The 23,612-nt window shown below is 43.0% G+C and overlaps 2 protein-coding genes across 2 annotated transcripts in view; one reads left to right on the top strand and one right to left on the bottom strand.

Annotated features, from left to right (window-relative positions):
- The window catches only part of LOC128703520 (uncharacterized), a 59,680-nt gene extending 44,952 nt beyond the window's left edge, over positions 1-14,728 (top strand). The window contains exons 2-9 of the mRNA XM_070104614.1: positions 502-712; positions 1,195-1,425; positions 3,823-3,985; positions 4,390-4,602; positions 4,996-5,211; positions 6,168-6,335; positions 8,836-9,021; positions 10,340-14,728. Coding sequence (XP_069960715.1) covers positions 502-712; positions 1,195-1,425; positions 3,823-3,985; positions 4,390-4,602; positions 4,996-5,211; positions 6,168-6,335; positions 8,836-9,021; positions 10,340-10,633 — 1,682 coding nt within the window. The 3' untranslated portion in view covers positions 10,634-14,728. The remainder of the gene's footprint in view (positions 1-501; positions 713-1,194; positions 1,426-3,822; positions 3,986-4,389; positions 4,603-4,995; positions 5,212-6,167; positions 6,336-8,835; positions 9,022-10,339) is intronic.
- LOC128703441 (sodium/bile acid cotransporter 7-like) overlaps positions 14,589-23,612 on the bottom strand; it is a 26,752-nt gene continuing 17,728 nt past the window's right edge. Inside the window, exons 7-8 of the mRNA XM_053798097.2 lie at positions 21,286-21,435; positions 14,589-14,727 (exon numbers count right to left, since the gene is read on the bottom strand). Coding sequence (XP_053654072.1) covers positions 21,414-21,435 — 22 coding nt within the window. The 3' untranslated portion in view covers positions 14,589-14,727; positions 21,286-21,413. The remainder of the gene's footprint in view (positions 14,728-21,285; positions 21,436-23,612) is intronic.

Below are 23,612 nucleotides of genomic sequence, written 5' to 3'. Positions count from 1 at the left end.
GATGAGAGGGTTGTGTAGGGACGGATGAGAGGGGTGAGAGGAACAGGAAGATAGAAGAGGTACAGTCAGGTCAAGCAAGTTTTTTGGGGGTTTGTAATGACCTGTTGTAGGTCACCAGGCTAGACTCTGCCACACTCGCACACACCTGCCCCGGGGGCAGGAACTGAGACTCGATCCCTGCAACCACAATTAGGTCAGTACACACACACACAAGCATCAGTGAATCTTGGGGACAACAATAACAGTCTGACTGAACAAAGAAGTGGATGAGGTTTAAGGTCAATACTCTGCCTGGAACAGCTCCTGGTCCCACTTCTTTGCTGGTCGCTACTAGGTCCACTCTCTCCCTGCTCCCAGAGCCTTATCATACCTCTTCTTAAAGCTACGTATGGATCCTGCCTCCACTACACCCTGACAACTCTAAAGCTGAAGAAATACTTCCTAACATCCCTATTACTCTGTACGCTATATATACATAATTAATTCTTCCTCTTATTCCAGCATCCCTGGCAGTGTCGCAGTTCCCAGTATTTACACTGTACGCGCAGAAAGTGTGTCTGCGCTCTGGGTACCCGGTCTGCGCCTCTCCCTGGGCCTACGAGACCGTTCCTGGTCTAGCAATTACAGACCAGTTCCGCGTACACTCCAGCAGCGTCCCCTCCAGGAAGGAATGTGTACTGAGCTGTGTGACACAAGATCAGTTCATTTGTAGGTGAGTGTCTGGGTTTGAAGTCTATCTGTAGGTGAGTGTCTGGGTTTGAAGTCTATCTGTAGGTGAGGTCCTGGGTTTCAAGACTATCTGTAGGTGAGGTCCTGGGTTTCAAGGCTATCCTTAGGTGAGTGCCTGGGTTTCAAGACTATTTGTATTTGAGTGCCTGGGTTTCAAGACTATCTGTAGGTGAGTACCTGGGTTTCAAGACTATCTTTAGGTGAGTGCCGGGGTTTCAAGATTATCTGTAGGTGAGTGCCTGGGTTTCAAGACTATCTGTGTGTGTGTGTGTGTGTGTGTGTGTGTGTGTGTGTGTGTGTGTGTGTGTGTGTGTGTGTGTGTGTGTGTGTGTGTGTGTGTGTGTGTGTGTGTGAGGGTGGGTGGGTGGGTTTCAAGTCTATCTGCTAGATAAGTAGGCTACCAGCCTGTAAATCACGCTGTGTAAATGCGTAAATTCTATCATTCACTTACACTTCCTCCCGCAGGGCCGCAGCGTACAATCCAGTGACCAAAATCTGCACTCTTGCCAGCGTCGACCGCAACATGGCTGGTCGCAAGCGGCTGTTGGAGTTAGATGAGAAGAGTGACTATGTGGAGGTCGCATGCGTCCCTAAGCCGCAGAAACTCTGCGAGTTTCAGACGCTGCGGCACCGCATCCTGAAGACGGTGGATGCTGTGTACCAAGATGTGGCCAGTGATGCTGAGTGTAAGGAGAGGTGAGGCCTGCTGTCTTTCTTGGCTGTCTAGCAGTGACTGTGGCTGTTCCTGCTGTCTAGCAGTGACTGGCTGTTCCTGCTGTCTAGCAGTGACTGTGGCTGTTCCTGCTGTCTAGCAGTGACTGTGGTTGTTACTGCTGTCTAGCAGTGACTGTGGCTGTTCCTGCTGTCTAGCAGTGACTGTGGCTGTTCCTGCTGTCTAGCAGTGACTGTGGCTGTTCCTGCTGTCTAGCAGTGACTGTGGCTGTTCCTGCTGTCTAGCAGTGACTGTGGCTGTTCCTGCTGTCTAGCAGTGACTGTCGTTGTTCCTGCTGTCTAGCAGTGACTGTGGTTGTTCCTGCTGTCTAGCAGTGACTGTGGTTGTTCCTGCTGTCTAGCAGTGACTGTGGCTGTTCCTGCTGTCTAGCAGTGACTGTGGCTGTTCCTGCTGTCTAGCAGTGACTGTGGCTGTTCCTGCTGTCTAGCAGTGACTGTCGTTGTTCCTGCTGTCTAGCAGTGACTGTGGTTGTTCCTGCTGTCTAGCAGTGACTGTGGTTGTTCCTGCTGTCTAGCAGTGACTGTGGCTGTTCCTGCTGTCTAGCAGTGATTGTGGCTGTTCCTGCTGTCTAGCAGTGACTGTGGTTGTTCCTGCTGTCTAGCAGTGACTGTGGTTGTTCCTGCTGTCTAGCAGTGACTGTGGCTGTTCCTGCTGTCTAGCAGTGACTGTGGTTGTTCCTGCTGTCTAGCAGTGACTGTGGTTGTTCCTGCTGTCTAGCAGTGACTGTGGTTGTTCCTGCTGTCTAGCAGTGACTGTGGCTGTTCCTGCTGTCTAGCAGTGACTGTGGTTGTTCCTGCTGTCTAGCAGTGACTGTGGTTGTTCCTGCTGTCTAGCAGTGACTGTGGTTGTTCCTGCTGTCTAGCAGTGACTGTGGCTGTTCCTGCTGTCTAGCAGTGACTGTGGTTGTTCCTGCTGTCTAGCAGTGACTGTGGTTGTTCCTGCTGTCTAGCAGTGACTGTGGCTGTTCCTGCTGTCTAGCAGTGACTGTGGCTGTTCCTGCTGTCTAGCAGTGACTGTGGTTGTTCCTGCTGTCTAGCAGTGACTGTGGTTGTTCCTGCTGTCTAGCAGTGACTGTGGTTGTTCCTGCTGTCTAGCAATGACTGTGGTTGTTCCTGCTGTCTAGCAGTGACTGTGGTTGTTCCTGCTGTCTAGCAGGGACTGTGGCTGTTCCTGCTGTCTAGCAGTGACTGTGGCTGTTCCTGCTGTCTAGCAGTGACTGTGACTGTTTCTGCTGTCTAGCAGTGACTGTGGTTGTTCCTGCTGTCTAGCAGTGACTGTGGCTGTTCCTGCTGTCTAGCAGTGACTGTGGCTGTTCCTGCTGTCTAGCAGTGACTGTGGCTGTTCCTGCTATCTTCCTGGCTGTCTAGCAGTGACTGTGGCTGTTCCTGCTGTCTAGCAGTGACTGTGGCTGTTCCTGCTGTCTAGCAGTGACTGTGGCTGTTCCTATCTTCCTGGCTGTCTAGCAGTGACTGTGGCTGTTCCTGCTGTCTAGCAGTGACTGTGGTTGTTCCTGCTGTCTAGCAGTGACTGTAGCTGTTCCTGCTGTCTAGCAGTGACTGTGGCTGTTCCTACTGTCTAGCAGTGACTGTACTGTTCCTGCTGTCTAGCAGTGACTGGCTGTTCCTATCTTCCTGGCTGTCTAGCAGTGACTGTGGCTGTTCCTGCTGTCTAGCAGTGACTGAGGCTGTTCCTGCTGTCTAGCAATGACTGTGGCTGTTCCTGCTGTCTAGCAGTGACTGTGGCTGTTCCTGCTGTCTAGCAGTGACTGTGGCTATTCCTGCTGTTTAGCAGTGACTGTGGCTTTTCCTGCTGTCTAGCAGTGACTGTGGCTGTTCCTGCTGTCTAGCAGTGACTGTGGTTGTTCCTGCTGTCTAGCAGTGACTGTGGTTGTTCCTGCTGTCTAGCAGTGACTGTGGCTGTTCCTGCTGTCTAGCAGTGACTGTCGTTGTTCCTGCTGTCTAGCAGTGACTGTCGTTGTTCCTGCTGTCTAGCAGTGACTGTGGCTGTTCCTGCTGTCTAGCAGAGACTGTGGTTGTTCCTGCTGTCTAGCAATGACTGTGGCTGTTCCTGCTGTCTAGCAGTGACTGTGGCTGTTCCTGCTGTCTAGCAGTGACTGTGGCTGTTCCTGCTGTCTAGCAGTGACTGTGGTTGTTCCTGCTGTCTAGCAGTGACTGTGGCTGTTCCTGCTGTCTTATTGGCTGTGTATCAATCTTGAATTATTGTTATTATTTCTTTTGAAGATCTTGGGACCAACTACCCCTCCCCCCCCTAGAATAGTCATGGGACCAACTACCCCCCTAGAATAGTCATCGGGACCACCAAACCTAATTATCATGGTTAAAAATCTTCCTTTCCCACAGGTGCATGAGTGCTAACTTCACCTGCTATTCCTATGATTTCATGTCGGCCGGAGAGAAAATATGTAGGCTCTCCCACCACTCTACAGCGACCCTGGCTCACATTCAGGAGCCTTACCTGGAGATTGATAATGCAACTACACACGAGAGGCAGTCCTGCTACCAGGTATGCAAATCTTGTCAGTGGTACACTATACAGTGGTACACTATACAGTGGTACACTATATTAGTTACCCTTTTGTCCTAGGCACATGTCGATTATACACTAGGCCTGTTGTATATGCATGTGTGTGTGTGTGTGTGTGTGTGTGTGTGTGTGTGTATTTGTGTGTGTGCATCTGTGTGTGTGTTAGTATGTGCATGTGTGTGTGTGTTACTTGTGTGTACCACATACTGTGTGTGTGTACTCATTTCTGATTGTAGGGGTTGCTTCATAGCTCCTGGCCCCTGCTCTTCACCGATCGCTACTAGGTCCACTCCCTCCCTGCTGCAAGAGCCTCATTGTACCTTATCTTAAAGCTATGTATGGATGCTGCCTCCACTACGGCGCTCACTGAACTGTTGTTACAGGTGACGGTGGAGTGCCGCGGGGCGGAGATGCTGGCACGTATATCTACGTCGACACTCTTCGATGGTAAGGTCTATGCCAAGGACCGCCCCAACTCCTGTGTTGTCGATGTCAAAAGTGCCACTGACTTCGACTTCCTGCTCTCTTACAACGATGTCAACTGTGATGTCATGCAGGATGGCCCTGGCACCTTCTCTTCCAACATTGTTATACAGGTCATTATTATTATAATCACAACTAAGCGCTAAACCCACAAGGGTCATACAGCACTTCATATACAAGTTAGCAACAACGCTAACACTTGTTTTAGTTAGCCATTTTAAGTCATTAATATACCCGGGCTAAATACACATTATTATTATTACAGCTTGTGATACTCAATTTGTGATGCTGCATTTGGGTTTGTGATGCTGGGTTTGTGATGCTGGGTTTGTGATGCTGGGTTTGTGATGCTGGTTTAATGACCCTGGGTTAGTGACTCTGGGTTAGTGATTCTGAGTTAGTGACCCTGGGTATGTCATCACGGCTTTATCCCACTTGTGTGTATTTTATATACCTAAAGTACAGAACTACAACAATGTATATTGAGGTCATCTCTGCCCCCACAGCACCATGACATGATCGTGACCTCGGCCGACCTGGGTCTTGCCCTCCACTGCAAGTACAACCTTGAGAACCAGACGGTGACCAACTCCCTCCTGTCTGGCCTGGAGGTCAAGGGCGCCGTCGACACAGACGAGTTCTTCGAGGAGACGATCGTGGAGTCTCCCAATGTGGTGATGCGGGTCACTGACGTCAAGGGTAACGACATCATTTCAGCCCAGGTGAGTAAATCTCTAAACTCATAAGAGGTGTAGAGAATCATTGGAATGAGAGAGAATTGCTCTTTGCTTTATATGTTTTAATTTTATGATGGTGCGATAGTGATGCACCTTCAGTACTGAACATTTATTGATAGTATAAACTTGCAATCATTTATTTACTGGTATTTAGTTACGGTATTGGTTTATATTCAGTGACAGTACAGTGGACCCCCGCATAACGATTACCTGTGAATGCGACCAATTATGTAAGTGTATTTATGTAAGTGCGTTTGTACGTGTATGTTTGGGGGTCTGAAATGGACTAATCTACTTCACAATATTTCTTATGGGAACAAATTCGGTCAGTACTGGCACCTGAACATACTTCTGGAATGAAAAAATATCGTTAACCGGGTGTCCACTGTACTTATTTATTTATTTATCATATACGTATTCACGTTCAAATTACGATAATTTCATTAAAATAATTTTTCCAGTACTCGCAGTCAGTTCCATTGCATTTCGGGCAAACTAATCCTAATGCTAAAATGTTATTCTAGATTTAGACATAGATTATTAAGTGTGAGGCAGATTCTTCCCAATTTCAAGCCTGGCTTACTTGTTTCTGACAAGTTATCCATGTTTCTGAATCAAGGAGTCCTGTAGCTGGGTTGGTAGCACATTCACTCACACACTGAGGTCTGTGGTTCGATCCCTGGTATGGGTGGAAACATTGGGGTGTGTTTCCTTAAGACACCTGCTGTCTCTGTTCACCTAGCAGTAAATAGGTACCTGGGTGTTACTTGACTGGTGCGGGTCATATCGTGGCTGACAAAATTAACCTAGGTTGCCTGCAATGCTCTGCATATCAAGGGGCTTTCTATATAGTATGTCACTGATGTTAGCTATGGTCTGTATAAGGTGTATCATGTACTTGCAGAAATATAGATTATTACAATTTGTAAATTCATTCCCAGGTGGGTGACAACCTGGCCCTGCGCTTTGAGATAACCGACGAAAAGAGTCCATATGAAATCTTCATGAGGGAACTGGTGGCCATGGATGGTCAAGACACCTCTGAGATCCTTCTTATTGATGAGCGGGGATGTCCTACCGACCCTACTATCATGCAAGCTGTTGTCAAGGTAACTATTCCTTCTGGTACTATCATGTAGTAGTCCTTTTGGTACTATCCTGCAGACTGTCATCAAGGCATAATACCAGTCCTTCTAATACAGTACTATCATGCAAGCCATCATCAAGGTAACTATTCCTTCTGGTACTATTACTACTTAAAAGATCTTAAACACAGATTGGGATATGATTCTGGAGCGATTTGCCTATTTCCATGAAAGACTAGAGTACGTAGGATGTTAGGTAAGACACATATGCAACAGTTAGGCAACTTTATTCTCGGAATAAAGTTGCCTAACTGTTGCATATGTGTCTTACCTAACAACCTGTCGGTATTGTATACCATTTTGATGTTCAGAGTGCGTAGGAATTGGCAGAGAGTACGTATAGTTTGCATAAGGGGAAAAGGGGACAAAAGAGTGCAAGAACTATAGAGGAATAAGCCTACTGAGTATACTGGATAAAGCATATGGTAGAATTATTTTTGAAAGAGATGAGGCTAAGACAGAAAGCAGGATCGCAGCTGAACAAACTTATTTTAGGAAGGACAGGGGATGTGTAGACCAAGTGTTTGCAATGAAGGATATCAACGAACAATACAGGACAGATAGAGGATGTGTAGACCAAGTGTTTGCAATGAAGGATATCAACGAACAATACAGGACAGACAGAGGATGTGTAGACCAAGTGTTTGCAATGAAGGATATCAACGAACAATACAGGACAGACAGAGGATGTGTAGACCAAGTGTTTGCAATGAAGGATATCAACGAACAATACAGGACAGGGGATGTGTAGACCAAGTGTTTGCAATGAAACATGTAAATGAACAATACCTAATCACAGGGAACTCTGTTGCATTTGTGGATTTAGAAAAGGCATACGATAGAGTAAATAGGGGAGTAATGTACTCGCCTAACTGTTGTTGCAGGGGTCGATTCATTGCTCCTGGCAGATGTTGCAAGTATATGAAATAGGTGGTAAGTTACCAAAAGTAGTGAAGAAGTTTCTACACAGAAAGTAATTCAGCAAGCGCTACACAAGCAAATCTAATGTAGGTACTGGATGCCAGTTTAGAATCTGACTCGAAAACACCTCTAAATATAAGCATGTTGCTGTCTGCAACATATATTGTTGCCTTGTCTGTTGTTACTTTTTTAATATATTTTTTAATCTGGCTGTTGTCAGGGAAGCCAATCCCACTGATTATTATTATTAACACACTGGCCGATTCCCACCAAGGCAGGGTGACCCGATGTTAGTACAGTGGACCCCCGGTTAACGATATTTTTTCACTCCATAAGTATGTTCAGGTGCCAGTACTGACCGAATTTATTCCCATAAGGAATACAGTGGACCCCCGCATAACGATCACCTCCGAATGCTACCAATTATGTAAGAGTATTTATGTAAGTGCGTTTGTACGTGTATGTTTGGGGGTCTGAAATGGACTAATCTACTTCACAATATTCCTTATGGGAACAAATTCGGTCAGTACTGGCACCTGAACATACTTCTGGAGTGAAAAAATATCGTTAACCGGGGGTCCACTGTACTGTGAAGTAGATTAGTCCATTTCAGACCCCCAAACATACACGTACAAACGCACTTACATAAATACACTAACATAATTGGTCGCATTTGGAGGTAATCGTTATGCGGGGGTCCACTGTATAAGCATGTTGCTGTCTGCAACATATATTGTTGCCTTGTCTGTTGTTACTTTTTTAATATATTTTTTAATCTGGCTGTTGTCAGGGTAGCCAATCCCACTGATTATTATTATTAACACACTGGCCGATTCCCACCAAGGCAGGGTGACCCGATGTTAGTACAGTGGACCCCCGCATAACGATCACCTCCCAATGCGACCAATTATGTAAGTGTATTTATGTAAGTGCGTTTATACGTGTATGTTTGGGGGTCTGAAATGGACTAATCTACTTCACAATATTTCTTATGGGAACAAATTCGGTCAGTACTGGCACCTGAACATACATCTGGAATGAAAAAATATCGTTAACCGGGGGTCCACTGTATTAATTATAATTACTTATTATTATTATCTGGCTGTTGTCAAGGTAATTAGCCCTACCAATTATTATTATGATCATAATGAAGCCTGTCCTACCAATACTATTATGAATACATTCATGGGAAAGCACTAAAGCAGTAAGGGTCATACCATACCTGGGGAATGTGAGGTAAACAGGTTTAATCAAGGAAGGAAAGAATAGTGCAGTTCCTTGAATTAAAATTCCCATGCCAGCATGAAGGTACCCCACTCTGATATATCTTTGATGAGTTCCGAGAGTTTTTCTACTCCCAGAGCCCGGTCATGGGCTAGGCTTGTCTGGTGCTAGCCTGGTCAACCAGGCTGTTTCTGTTTGTGGCCCACTGACCCAACATATCCATCACAGCTTGGCTGATCTGGCACCTGGTGAAGATACTTGTCCAGTTTCCTCTTGAAGTGCCAGAAGTAAAATTTTAAGTAGTGCATGCACTCTACAGGTCGGGTCTGGCGCCGTGCTCCATGCACCTTTCCAAGCCTTCAAGTTCCCCGCATCCGAAGTGGTGCAGTTCCGAGCACTGGTCACACCCTGTCTGCCTCGTTGTGAACCTGTCCAGTGTGATATTGCAGGCTTCGATGGCATCTTACGCCGGGAGGAATCTTTTGGACGCAGGAGAAAACGTGAGGTAAGTGGTGGTAGTGGTAGAAAGTGTGTGAGTGCATAAGTGTGAGAGAGCATACACTTGCCTATGTGTGGCTGCAGGGGTTGAGTCACAACTCCTTGCCCCCCCCTCTTCACTGGTCGCTACTAGGTTCACATTCTTCCCTGCTCCATGAGCCTTATTGTACCTCTTCTTAAAGCTATGTATGGATCCTGCCTCCACTACAACACTCTCCTGTGTGTGTGTGGGGGGGGGGGGGGGAGAGTGAAGAGGTGGATGGTGGCATTGCAAAGGTGGGTGGTATGTGTGGTGCTACAAAGATGGGTGGTGTGTGTGGTGCTACAAAGATGGGTGGTGTGTGTGGTGCTACAAAGATGGGTGGTGTGTGTGGTGCTACAAAGATGGTGGTGCTACAAAGATGGGTGGTGTGTGTGGTGCTACAAAGATGGGTGGTGTGTGTGGTGCTACAAAGGTGGGTGGTATGTGTGGTGCTACAAAGATGGGTGGTGTGTGTGGTGCTACAAAGATGGGTGGTGTGTGTGGTGCTACAAAGATGGGTGGTGTGTGTGGTGCTACAAAGATAGGTGGTGTGTGTGGTGCTACAAAGATGGGTGGTGTGTGTGGTGCTACAAAGATGGGTGGTGTGTGTGGTGCTACAAAGATGGGTGGTGTGTGTGGTGTTACAAAGATGGGTGGTGTGTGTGTGGTGTTACAAAGATGGGTGGTGTGTGTGGTGCTACAAAGATGGGTGGTGTGTGTGGTGCTACAAAGATGGGTGGTGTGTGTGGTGCTACAAAGATGGGTGGTGTGTGTGGTGCTACAAAGATAGGTGGTGTGTGTGGTGCTACAAAGATGGGTGGTGTGTGTGGTGCTACAAAGATAGGTGGTGTGTGTGGTGCTACAAAGATGGGTGGTGTGTGTGGTGCTACAAAGATGGGTGGTGTGTGTGGTGTTACAAAGATGGGTGGTGTGTGTGGTGCTACAAAGATGGGTGGTGTGTGTGGTGCTACAAAGATGGGTGGTGTGTGTGGTGCTACAAAGATGGGTGGTGTGTGTGGTGCTACAAAGATGGGTGGTGTGTGTGGTGCTACAAAGATGGGTGGTATGTGTGGTGCTACAAAGATGGGTGGTGTGTGTGGTGTTACAAAGATGGGTGGTGTGTGTGGTGTTACAAAGATGGGTGGTATGTGCCGGTGCTACAAAGATACCACATGCTGTGTAAGAATCTAATAATCCCAGTGGAAGTAAGTCACATTGTCTGTCTTTCTTAGGCTACATTGGATTATTAATTCTCCTCATGTTAATGCAAATTCATCTTCTAAATAATGCCTTGTTCTTACAGGTTCATGAGACTGGCATCATGGTGGCCAAGTCCGTCCACATCACGGACAAGTTTGACTTCTCGGCCCGCCAGGAGGACATTGAGATGGAAATGGCCGAGGGAAGCTGTTCCAGCTTCACGGGCGTGGTGGTGGCATGTGCCCTCTTTCTGGCTGCCCAACTGGTCATGTTGATGGCCTGGAGTTACCTCTGGCACAAGAAGAGAGCTACCAAACAGATCGACCCTAATCCGCCTTCCTCCCTCTACTTTGGCAGCTCCTCGCGCACCTCCTCCACCTCTTACCTTACCGACTAGCTGGACTCCACTTTTCTGACCAGCGAGACCCCACATTACTGACTAGCTGGACTCCACTTTTCTGACCAGCGAGACCCCACATTACTGACTAGATGATCTCCACTTTTCTGACCAGCGAGACCCCACATTACTGACTAGCTGGACTCCACTTTACTGGCTACAGATGCTCCTCATTTTACGATGGTTCGATTTATGATATTTCAACTTAATGACGGTGCTACAGCGATGCACATTCAGTACTGTACATTTATTGATAGGATAAACTTGCATTCATTTATTTACTTTTCAATACTGATATTAGTTACAATAATTATTTATTTATTTACTTATTCAGTGACAGTACTTATTTCTTTACTTATTTATTTATCATATATTCACATCTGACTTACAATATTTTTAACTTACGATATTTTCGACTTACGGGATTTTCAACTTGGGATATTTTCAACTTGTGGCGGGTTCGTCAGAACGTAACCCCACTGTGGGTCGAGGAGTACCTGTAGCTGGACTTTACTGACCACCTGGACTCTCCTGACCAGTTGAACTTTACTGACTAGCTAATCTCCACCACAAATCCTTTACTCTACACAAAATGAAAATTTTTTGCCATATCACGGGAGTACAACAAAACTGTATAAGTGGCGCTGGGGACCCAACTATGTATTGGGCTGATTGGAAAGTCGGCTACAATACCTACTCCCCCACAATGTACAAAAGATGAATAAGGCACAATACCATGGCTGGAACAATTCACAAAAAAACCACAGTTCTGTGGCTGGAACAATTCACAACAAATCCACAATACTGTAGCTGAAACAATTCACAACAAACCCACAGTTCTGTGGCTATAACAATTCACAACAGACTGGAACAATTCACAACTAACCTACAATACCCTGGCTGGAAAATTCACAACTTACCCACAATACCATTTCTGGAATAATCCACAACTAATCACAGTTTGAAGGGGCCTCGTAAAATAACATTTCTGTCCATAATAGTTCGTAGATAAAGTCGTGAGTGACTTGATAATGCTCTAGGACAAACCAAACCAAATTTACCTCTCCTAATTATAGGTAAACAGTGAATTGTACGGAAGACCTCTATGAGCACAACACCTACTGTCGTTTTTCTACAGAGATCTTAGAAACCACACAACCTGACTCTGGGTATATTAAGGCATATGATAATAATAATAAGTAATAATGTTAGGTAAACGAACACAAATGCAATAATGGGATATTTTATTGTGGCAATGTTTTGCTCTCCAGGAGCTTTGTCAAGCTGGTAATGGCTTGACAAAGATCCTGGAGAGCGAAACGTTGCCACGGCAAAATGTTGCATTAGTTGCACTTGCGTCCTTTTACCTAACATATTGTCAGTAATTCCACCAACATTACAATAAAAATATGAAATGCAGTTACTTTAGGACACATTTAATGGAAAAAATACAAAGGCACAATACCACAACTGGAATAATACACAGATGACCCACACACGGGGAAATGAAAGTTATGATTAAATTCGGTCCAACTCGGACCATTAACTACTTAATGGTCCAAGTCAGGCTGAAACGTCGTTCTAAGTTTCATTTTCCTATGTTCGGGTTGTAAGTTAGTGGAAACGTATCATTCGTGGGACCTAGAAGCAACGAAAATGTTTCCGGTAAATACCTCCTAAACTGCACACGTCGTTTTCTATTTTCGATTTGTCTCCCAATGAATCCATCGTTATTTCTGTTCACTGACTCTGCCATTTTAATTAATATACAAGGCGGGAGACGGCCGACTTGTTGAAAAAAAAAAAAATAATGTAGGTGTGCCACATAGCATGTTCTTGTGATTTTACAGCAGAGGTTGAGGCCTATAAATCAATGTTTTGTCAAATGTAACGAGTGTAAATTTGTTGTTGCAATATCTCCAACAATTTGAATATCTCAAAATTAATATATTTCATTAATGTTCAATGTTAACTCAATTTCTGGCAGGAAAAAACTAATATGTTAATTTTGTGTTAGGTGAGATTGTTAATATAGTAATGAAGGAGAGTTTAAAATGTCTGCCATGCTAATTTGCCAAAAAAAAAAAAAAAAAAAAATACTCATCAATGGAAAAGAGAAAATTTTTGAAAAACTTTCAGACTCTGCCTTGAAAACCCAACAAACACACATTACGTATGTGTAAGTGTGTATTCGTTTTATGCAAATTCACCATTGTGCAATGTTCCATTTCCACTGGTAAGTTTGTAGGTGCTATATACACCTGGCGTGTACGACTGGTGCTTTGCGTATGTGTATGAAAGATTCCTTTTATGTGGAATTAATTATTAATCTGATTTAATACTGCTGGTTTGGGCATGGAATGCATTATACCAGTATGGGTCACACAAAGTTTGGAGAATGGGAGGTAGGCAGGTGTGATCTTAGTACCTGGAGTTTACCTGGAGAGAGTTCCGGGGGTCAACGCCCCCGGTCTGTGACCAGTACACGGAGGATTATGTCAAGTTTTTGAAGACTTTCATCAGTATCAAGAAATCCCTTTCTCTTTCCTGAAGGGGCCTGGAAAGGATCAACCAGGCTGTGATGAATGTGAGCCAGTGGGCTGCCAGTGTGAACAGCCTGGCTGACCAGGCAAAGACCAGACAAGCCTGGCTCAGGGCCAGCAGTAGCCTGGTTGCCCAGGTAAGCACCAGACAAGCCTGGCCTAGGGGCAGTAACAACCTGGTTAACCAGGCAAGCATCAGACATGCCTGGCCCAGAGCCAGTAACAGCATGGTTGACCAGGTAAACACTAGACAAGCCTGGCCCAGGGCCAGCAACAACCTGGTTGACCAGAGAAGCACCAGGCAAGCCTGGCCCAGGGCAGGGCTGTGGAAGTAGATAAGCATTCCATACACACTGAAGGTACCTATGCCATAACCAGGAACACTTGTGCATATTTCTACATACAGTGGAACCTCAAAAATCGAACTGCTCCCAACACAACCAATTATGTAAGTGTATTTTTGTAAGTGCTTTTATAAGTGTATTTTTGAGGGTTTGAAATGGACTAATCTAATTTACATTATTCCTGATAGGAATAAATTCATTCGGTAACAGCACTTGGACAGTCTTCTGGACTGAAGAAAGTTCGATATTTGAGGTTCCACTGTAATTATACAAAGACAAGTACTAAACCAGTATGGGTTACACAGCACTTGGTTTAATAGCACTTGTTCAGGCAAATAATTTCTTCCTTGTTCATTCAATTTACAAATCTTTCGCACATCTCAATGGGCATAAGCGATGCCTTCCTCCGAGGGTCATATTTACACAGTTTCAAGCATTACTATGGGCATATACAAAAATTATTTTAATATGCAGGTCTATGGGTATAACGTACATTTCTATTTAATATTTTCTTATATATTTCTAAACTAAGACACATACTTAAAATATATCACAAATAAACAAACTATTTTTTTTTTGCAGTATATAAAATGAAGTTTCACATGTTTTGATACTGCAGAAAAGAAAACTGTATTATACGGCGGTGTTTTGGTCTCGGTCGGACTAAAACGTGGTCATAAGTTTCTTTCTTGTATGTGTGGGTTGTTTGCGTTTTGGTACTGGGACCGTGATCACTTCTGTTCAAGGTCTCAGGGTAACCTTTTTCTGTACTTACCTATTTGTGGTTGTAGGGGTCGAATCACAGCTCCTGGTGTCTCCTAGTGAGTTTTCTTAAGGCACTTGTTGAGAAACTTCAGTGCTTTAAATCTCTAAAGGAAAACCAACAGGCTTAAATTATATTTATGGGGTTCCTCAAGGGAGGTTCCTTGATGCCTGAAGGGCTCTTGATAGGAGGAGTCGGAACTGACCTCCATAAGGAATACAGAAGCACGATAACATGTTTGGAACTAGTTTTTTTTGTCTAAGTTGGACTGAACCGTTGTTGTAAGCTATGTTCTCCTACGTGCAGCTCATTTGTGTACCAACCTCCATTCCCTTAAGGTGAAGTTGACTGCCACTAAGCACCCCAGGGTGCCAGATGACCTCCTACGGGTTTAACACTCCTTGGCGAACATGGGGAAATGTTGAACCTGCGGTCGCACAGCACCTGGGGAATGGAAGGCAGTCACACATCGTCCAAGAATAGGGAGGAGAGGTCAGACTTCTTGGATCAAGAGCTCTTAACCAGCATGCATTTGCCTCCTTGAAACAAAAAAAATCTGTCTGTGGATCTGTCTCTACCGCATATATTTACGGGCATTCATGTAATTTAGTGTTATTTATTTATTTATTCGGTGTTAAAATCTTTGTAAAGAGGTGAGAATGTTTATTTAATAAAATGTTTATGATAATGTTTATTTCATACCTTGAGAATATTTATTAGAGTTTATGACTTAGTGTTTATTCCACTCCTTGAGGTTATTCGTGCCTTGTTGCCAGCCAAGGGCTCCTGATCCAAGGCACTGGACTTGTGGTAATGAAGACATAACTGCAGCTAAGATGTTTAGTTAAACATTTCACCCAACGAGGAGTTTCTTTTTCAAAGCAAGAAAGCAAAAAAAAAGTTAAATGGTGAAAATGAATAAGATCGTGTAATGGATGGGGTTTGTACCCACGACAAGTAATAATAATAATAAACGACTTTATATCTACAAGTATAAGATACAACTTACACAGACCATAGCTGACATACTATATAGTAATAATAATAATAATTAATAATAATAATAATAATAATAATAATAATAATCAGTATTATAAACAAGGTCAGTAAGTCTTCTGCAGTGCACCTTCTAACCACTGTTTCTACTACCTGCTGGGCAGGAGAAACATGCTGGGTGAAATGTTGTGGGGATAAAGATGACTGTAGTCATGTCTTTCTCTTACCAGGAGCTCAGTACCTTGGATCAAGAGCCCTTTAGTGGCATCAAGGCATCTCTGAAGGGACTAGAATCAAGAAAATTCATTACAACAGTATGTACATGTTGGCATACATACATGTGTATGTAGTGTCATGGAGTATGTATACATGTGTACATAGTGTTATATAGTATGTATACATACATGTATACAGTGTCATGGAATATGTATACATACATACATGGACTATGTATACATACATGTAGTAGGTTGGTAGACAACAACCACCCAGGGAGGTACTACCATCCTGTGGTAGTAGGTTGGTAGACAACAACCACCCAGGGAGGTACTACTGTCCTGTGGTAGTAGGTTGGTAGACAACAACCACCCAGGGAGGTACTACTGTCCTGTGGTAGTAGGTTGGTAGACAGCAACCACCCAGGGAGGTACTACCGTCCTGTGGTAGTAGGTTGGTAGACAACAACCACCCAGGGAGGTACTACCGTCCTGTGGTAGTAGGTTGGTAGACAGCAACCACCCAGGGAGGTACTACTGTCCTGTGGTAGTAGGTTGGTAGACAACAACCACCCAGGGAGGTACTACCATCCTGTGGTAGTAGGTTGGTAGACAACAACCACCCAGGGAGGTACTACCGTCCTGTGGTAGTAGGTTGGTAGACAACAACCACCCAGGGAGGTACTACCGTCCTGTGGTAGTAGGTTGGTAGACAACAACCACCCAGGGAGGTACTACCGTCCTGTGGTAGTAGGTTGGTAGACAACAACCACCCAGGGAGGTACTACCGTCCTGTGGTAGTAGGTTGGTAGACAATAACCACCCAGGGAGGTACTACCGTCCTGCCAAGTGAGTGTAAAACGAAAGCCTGTAATTGTTTTACATGATGGTAGGATTGCTGGTGTCTTTTGTCTGTCTCATAAATATGCAAGATTACAGGCATGTCTTGCTACTTCTACTTACACTTAGGTCACGCTACACATACATGTACACGTTTATTTATACACACTCATCTGAGTTTTCTTTGATTTTATCTTAATAGTTCTTGGTCTTATTACTTTTCCTTTTATATCCATGGAGAAGTGGAATAAGAATCTTTCCTCCGTAAGCCATGCGTGTTGTAAAAGTCAACTAAAATGCCGGGAACAATGGGCTAGTAACCCCTTTTCCTGTAAAGATTACTAAAAAGAATAGGAAGAAAATTGTCAAAGTGGGAAGTCTGAATGTGCGTGGATGTTGTGCAAATGATAAGAATGAGATGATTGTGGATGTTATGAATGAGAAGAAACTGGATGTCCTGGCTTTAAGTGAAACAAAGCTGAAGGGGATGGGAGAGTTTCAATGGAGAGGAATAAATCGGATTAGGTCAGGGGTTTCAAATAGAGTTAGAGCTAAAGAAGGAGTAGCAATAATGTTGAAGGATAAGCTATGGCAGGAAAAGAGGGACATAAATGTATAAATTCAAGGATTATGTGGAGTAAAATAAAGAGTGGATGTGAAAAGTGGGTTATAGTAAGCGTGTATGCACCTGGAGAAGAGAGAAGTGTAGAGGAGAGAGAGAGATTCTGGGAAATGTTGAATGAATGCGTGGGGAGTTTTGAATCAAGTGTGAGAGTAATGGTGGTTGGGGATTTCAATGCTAAAGTGGGTAAAAATGTTATGGAGGGAGTAGTAGGTAAATTTGGGGTGCCAGGGGTAAATGTAAATGGGGAGCCTTTAATTGAGCTATGTGCAGAAAGAAATTTGGTAATAAGTAATACATATTTTATGAAAAAGAGGATAAATAAATATACAAGGTATGATGTAGCACGTAATGAAAGTAGTTTGTTAGATTATGTATTAGTGGATAAAAGGTTGATGGGTAGGCTCCAGGATGTACATGTTTATAGTGGGGCAACTGATATATCAGATCATTATTTAGTTGTAGCTACAGTTAGAGTAAGATGTAGATGGGAAAAGAGGAAGGTGGCAACAACAAGTAAGAGGGAGGTGAAAGTGTATAAACTAAGGGAGGAGGAAGTTCGGGTGAGATATAAGCGACTATTGGCAGAAAGGTGGGCTAGTGCAAAGATGAGTAGTGGGGGGGTTGAAGAGGGTTGGAATAGTTTTAAAAATACAGTATTAGAATGTGGGGCAGAAGTTTGTGGTTATAGGAGGGTGGGGGCAGGAGGAAAGAGGAGTGATTGGTGGAATGATGAAGTAAAGGGTGTGATAAAAGAGAAAAAGGTAGCTTACGAGAGGTTTTTACAAAGTAGAAGTGTTATAAGAAGAGCAGAGTATATGGAGAGTAAAAGAAAGGTGAAGAGAGTGGTGAGAGAGTGCAAAAGGAGAGCAGATGAAAGAGTGGGAGAGGCACTGTCAAGAAATTTTAATGAAAATAAGAAAAAATTTTGGAGTGAGTTAAACAAGTTAAGAAAGCCTAGGGAAAGTATGGATTTGTCAGTTAAAAACAGAGTAGGGGAGTTAGTAGATGGGGAGAAGGAGGTATTAGGTAGATGGCGAGAATATTTTGAGGAACTTTTAAATGTTGAGGAAGAAAGGGAGGCAGTAATTTCATGCACTGGCCAGGGAGGTATACCATCTTTTAGGAGTGAAGAAGAGCAGAATGTAAGTGTGGTGGAGGTACGTGAGGCATTACGTAGAATGAAAGGGGGTAAAGCAGCTGGAACTGATGGGATCATGACAGAAATGTTAAAAGCAGGGGGGGATATAGTGTTGGAGTGGTTGGTACTTTTGTTTAATAAATGTATGAAAGAGGGGAAGGTACCTAGGGATTGGCGGAGAGCGTGTATAGTTCCTTTATATAAAGGGAAAGGGGACAAAAGAGATTGTAAAAATTATAGAGGAATAAGTTTACTGAGTATACCAGGAAAAGTATACGGTAGGGTTATAATTGAAAGAATTAGAGGTAAGACAGAATGTAGAATTGCAGATGAGCAGGGAGGCTTCAGAGAGAGTAGGGGATGTGTAGATCAAGTGTTTACATTGAAGCATATATGTGAACAGTACAGTGGACCCCCGGTTAACGATATTTTTTCACTCAAGAAGTATGTTCAGGTGCCAGTACTGACCGAATTTGTTCCCATAAGGAATATTGTGAAGTAGATTAGTCCATTTCAGACCCCCAAACATACACGTACAAACGCACTTACATAAATACACTTACATAATTGGTCGCATTCGGAGGTGATCGTTATGCGGGGGTCCACTGTATTTAGATAAAGGTAGGGAAGTTTTTATTGCATTTATGGATTTAGAAAAGGCATATGATAGAGTGAATACAGGAGCAATGTGGCAGATGTTGCAAGTATATGGAATAGGTGGTAAGTTACTAAATGCTGTAAAGAGCTTTTATGAGGATAGTAAGGCTCAGGTTAGGGTATGTAGAAGAGAGGGAGAATACTTCACGGTAAAAGTAGGTCTTAGACAGGGATGTGTAATGTCACCATGGTTGTTTAATATATTTATAGATGGGGTTATAAAAGAAGTAAATGCTAGGGTGTTCGGGAGAGGGGTGGGATTAAATTATGGGGAATCAAATTCAAAATGGGAATTGACACAGTTACTTTTTGCTGATGATACTGTGCTTATGGGAGATTCTAAAGAAAAATTGCAAAGGTTAGTGGATGAGTTTGAGAATGTGTGTAAAGGTAGAAAGTTGAAAGTAAACATAGAAAAGAGTAAGGTGATGAGGGTATCAAATGATTTAGATAAAGAAAAATTGGATATCAAATTGGGGAGGAGGAGTATGGAAGAAGTGAATGTTTTCAGATACTTGGGAGTTGATGTGTCGGCGGATGGATTTATGAAGGATGAGGTTAATCATAGAACTGATGAGGGAAAAAAGGTGAGTGGTGCATTGAGGTATACGTGGAGTCAAAAAACGTTATCTATGGAGGCAAAGAAGGGAATGTATGAAAGTATAGTAGTACCAACACTCTTATATGGATGTGAAGCTTGGGTGGTAAATGCAGCAGCGAGGAGACGGTTGGAGGCAGTGGAGATGTCCTGTTTAAGGGCAATGTGTGGTGTAAATATTATGCAGAAAATTCAGTGTTCAAATTAGGAGAAGGTGTGGAGTTAATAAAAGCATTAGTCAGAGGGCAGAAGAGGGGTTGTTGAGGTGGTTTGGTCATTTAGAGAGAATGGATCAAAGTAGAATGACATGGAAAGCATATAAATCTATAGGGGAAGGAAAGAGGGGTAGGGGTCGTCCTCGAAAGGGTTGGAAAGAGGGGGTAAAGGAGGTTTTGTGGGCGAGGGGCTTGGACTTCCAGCAAGCGTGCATGAGCGTGTTAGATAGGAGTGAATGGAGACGAATGATACTTGGGACCTGACGATCTGTTGGAGTGTGAGCAGGGTAATATTTAGTGAAGGGATTCAGGGAAACCGGTTATTTTCATATAGTCGGACTTGAGTCCTGGAAATGGGAAGTACAATGCCTGCACTTTAAAGGAGGGGTTTGGGATATTGGCAGTTTGGAGGGATATGTTGTGTATCTTTATACGTATATGCTTCTAAGCTGTTGTATTCTGAGCACCTCTGCAAAAGCAGTGATAATGTGTGAGTGTGGTGAAAGTGTTGAATGATGATGAAAGTATTTTCTTTTTGGGGATTTTCTTTCTTTTTTGGGTCACCCTGCCTCGGTGGGAGACGACCGACTTGTTGAAAAAAAAAAAAAAAAAACGTGTACAACATTGTCATGGAGTATGTATACATACATGTGTACAATCACACAGTGTCAAGGAGTATGTATACATACATATAAACGAAAATAGTGTCATGGAATATGTATACATACATATATACAAAAATACAGTGTCAGGGAGTAAGTATACATACATATTTATAACAGCATCACAGAGTATGTATACATACATGTACAGTGGACCCCCGCATAACGATCAGCTCCCAACTCGACCAATTATGTAAGTATATTTTTGTAAGTGCTTTTGTAGGTGTATTTTTGGGGGTCTGAAACGGACTAATCTAATTCACAATATCTCTTATGGGAACAAATTCGGTCTATAACGGCACCCAAACAGACTTCTGGATTGAAATAATATTGTTATGCGGGGGTCCACTGTATGTGTTTTTTAACTCAACGACCGTCTCCTGCCAAGGATGTCGACCAAGAGATGAAAACACATTCATCAACATTCACTCAACTACTGTCTTGCAGAAGAGTGCCAATAGTCACAATCAGATTGATCCCTGCAACATCAACCCCCCTTTCACACTCAAGTCCGGCTATACAGTGTAAATCCTTGACCTACACATGCACTGATGACCTGTACAGCCTCTCCTCACTTAGCAACGTACTCATTTACCGACTCCTCGGACTTACGATGGGCTCTCTGACCAGTATTCGTACCAAAATAATGTATATTAGAGCTGATTTCCTCCATTCTCTTCATTTCAATATAACAATACACTACTGTATAAACATTTAAAAATACGCCAGAAATGTTATAAATAGTGCAAAGGTGACATTAAAACATTATCGAAGATGGTTGACACAAACTCACTACCATTATAGTATGCTCCTCACTTAGCACTGAATTCGTTTAGCAATGTAGTCTCAGGAACGAAACCCCGTCGTTAAGTGAGGAGAGGCTGTATTGTGTATAATATTCATAATGCATAAAGTCTTCAACTTCCTGTATCATTCACTCCATCACTGTCTTGCCAGAAGCGCACTTACACTACAGTTATAAAACTGCAACATTAATGTGTTAGTAAGTCAAGGACTTACTGTATAAAGTATCACCATCAAAATTTCAAATTTTACCAGAAAAATCAGTTGATGACAATTTCCCGACGTTTTCACTATAGGCTGTTGACAGACCTGAAGCTGTGTTCTCATCTGGGATGCAGAGTGCTGAAATTTTGCTGCCTATTTTGTCAATGATTTTTTTTTTAAACTTCCAAAGCGAAGACTCTGAAAAAAAAAATAATATAATGAGAATCTAAAGTGTATTTTGTAAATGCTTTGCTTGCTAAATTACGAACACTATCCCTATAGAACACAAATTATTCTCTTCGAAGACCAATATACAAGTGCTCCTCAACTTATGTTCCAATGAACCCATCATAAGTCAAATATGAATATGATATGCTAAATAAATAAATAAATAAATAAATAACTAGTGTTAATAAGTAAATAAACAAATAATTGCCGTAATTAACCAAATACCAGTACAGCCTCTCCTCGATGAATGACAGGGTTCTGTTCCTAATACAGTGGACCCCCGCTTTACTATCAGCTCCCACTGCGACCAATTATGTAAGTGTATTTATGTAAGTGCGTTTGTATGTGTATGTTTGGGGGTCTGAAATGGACTAATCTAATTCACAATATTCCTTATGGGAACAAATTCGGTCAGTACTGGCACCTGAACATACTTCTGGAATGAAATAATATTGTAAACCGGGGGTCCACTGTACCGTGTTGGTAAACAAATTCGTCGCTATACGAGGAGCATACTCTAATAGTAGTGGGTTTGTGTCAGCCATCTTTAATATTGCTTTAATGTCACTTCTGCACCATTTACAATATTTTTAGTATATTTTAAAATGTTTGTAAAGCAGTATACTGTATATTGTAATAAACAGAATAGAGGAAATCATCTCTAATATACATTATTTAGGTATGCATACTGGTCAGAGAGCCCGTCGTAAGTCTGAGTCGTCAGTAAACGAGTATGTCGCTAGGCGAGGAGAAGCTGTATTGATAAGTAAATACATAAATGGATACAAGAAAATAAATACATGAAAAGTAAATAAATGAATACAAGTGTTTCTTTCTTTTTTTGGGTCACCTGCCTTGGTGGGAGGCGGCCAACATGTTAAAAAAAAAAGTTGTGGACTTACTGCCTTTGTGCCGGGTAATTATCTTAAGTTTCATCATCAAAGTATGTAATTGCTTTAGCACCATTGTAAAGTTGAACCATCAAAAACCTGTACATGAACAACATTATTTTTTAACATGCTGGCTCTTTCCCACCAAGGTAGGGTGACCCGTAAAAGAAGAAACGCTTTTACCATCACACATTTCATCACCGTTTTGCCAGAGGCGTGCAGATACGATGGTTTGGATGTCCCTCCAAAAGTAATTCCTCTTCTCCTTTCAACAAACCAGCCATATCCCACCGAGGCGGGGTGGCCCAAAAGGAATAACAGAAGTTTCTCTTTCTAACTTTAGTAATATATACAGGAGAAGCGGTTACTAGCCCCTTGCTCTCAGCATTTTAATTGCCTCTTACGACATGCATGACTTACAGGAGAAGAATTCTGTTCCACTTCCCCATGGAGATAAGAGGAAATAAACAAAAACAAGAACTGACACTGCAGCATCATGGGATCTTGTTACAAAGAATTCTTCAACACTTGTCCAACCTTTGGACGAAGACCTACTTCGACCAGTGGATGATACCACTATGACCCCACCTCCTGCTTCGCCTCACCTCACTACAGTATATAAGCCACGTCTATGGCCCTATGCTGTACATTCTACAAGATTGATGGACTGAACACATCGACTCCAGGCTGAGGGACTGATTACCTCAAACTCCTCCTCTCCTTACGCCTTTCTACTTTGTATTGGACTGATGAAGCCACTGTGTGGCGAAACATTTCCTGAATAAAAATTCGCATATGTTGCATAAGTGTCTCAATCTTCAACTTGTCAGTTTTTCAAACCATTCATCACAAGAACAAGAACTAGCAAGAAAATAGAAAAAACCCAGAAGTGTGTGTATGTACAGTATATGCTTGTACATGTATGTGTAGTGTGACCTAAGTGTAAGTAGAAGAAGCAAGACATACCTGAAATCTTGCATGTTTATGAGACAGAAAAGAGACACCAGCAATCCTACCATCATGTAAAACAATTACAGGCTTTCATTTTACACTCACTTGGGAAGTTGTTGTCTACCAACCTAATACCTAGGGCAATTATTATTATTATTATTATTATTATGACTTTGAGAAGGAAGGCGGGGGAAAAGGTCGGCCTAGGAAAGGTTGGAGGGACTGGGGTAAAGGAGGTTTTGTGTGCGAGGGGCTTGGACTTCCAGCAAGCATGCGTGAGCGTGTTAGACAGGAGCAAATGGAGAC

This window comes from Cherax quadricarinatus, chromosome 93, assembly GCF_038502225.1.
Source record: "Cherax quadricarinatus isolate ZL_2023a chromosome 93, ASM3850222v1, whole genome shotgun sequence".
Taxonomy (NCBI): Eukaryota; Metazoa; Arthropoda; class Malacostraca; order Decapoda; family Parastacidae; genus Cherax; species Cherax quadricarinatus.
The sequence above is the reverse complement of the archived record's forward strand: the minus strand, read 5'-3'. Positions and strand labels throughout refer to the sequence as shown.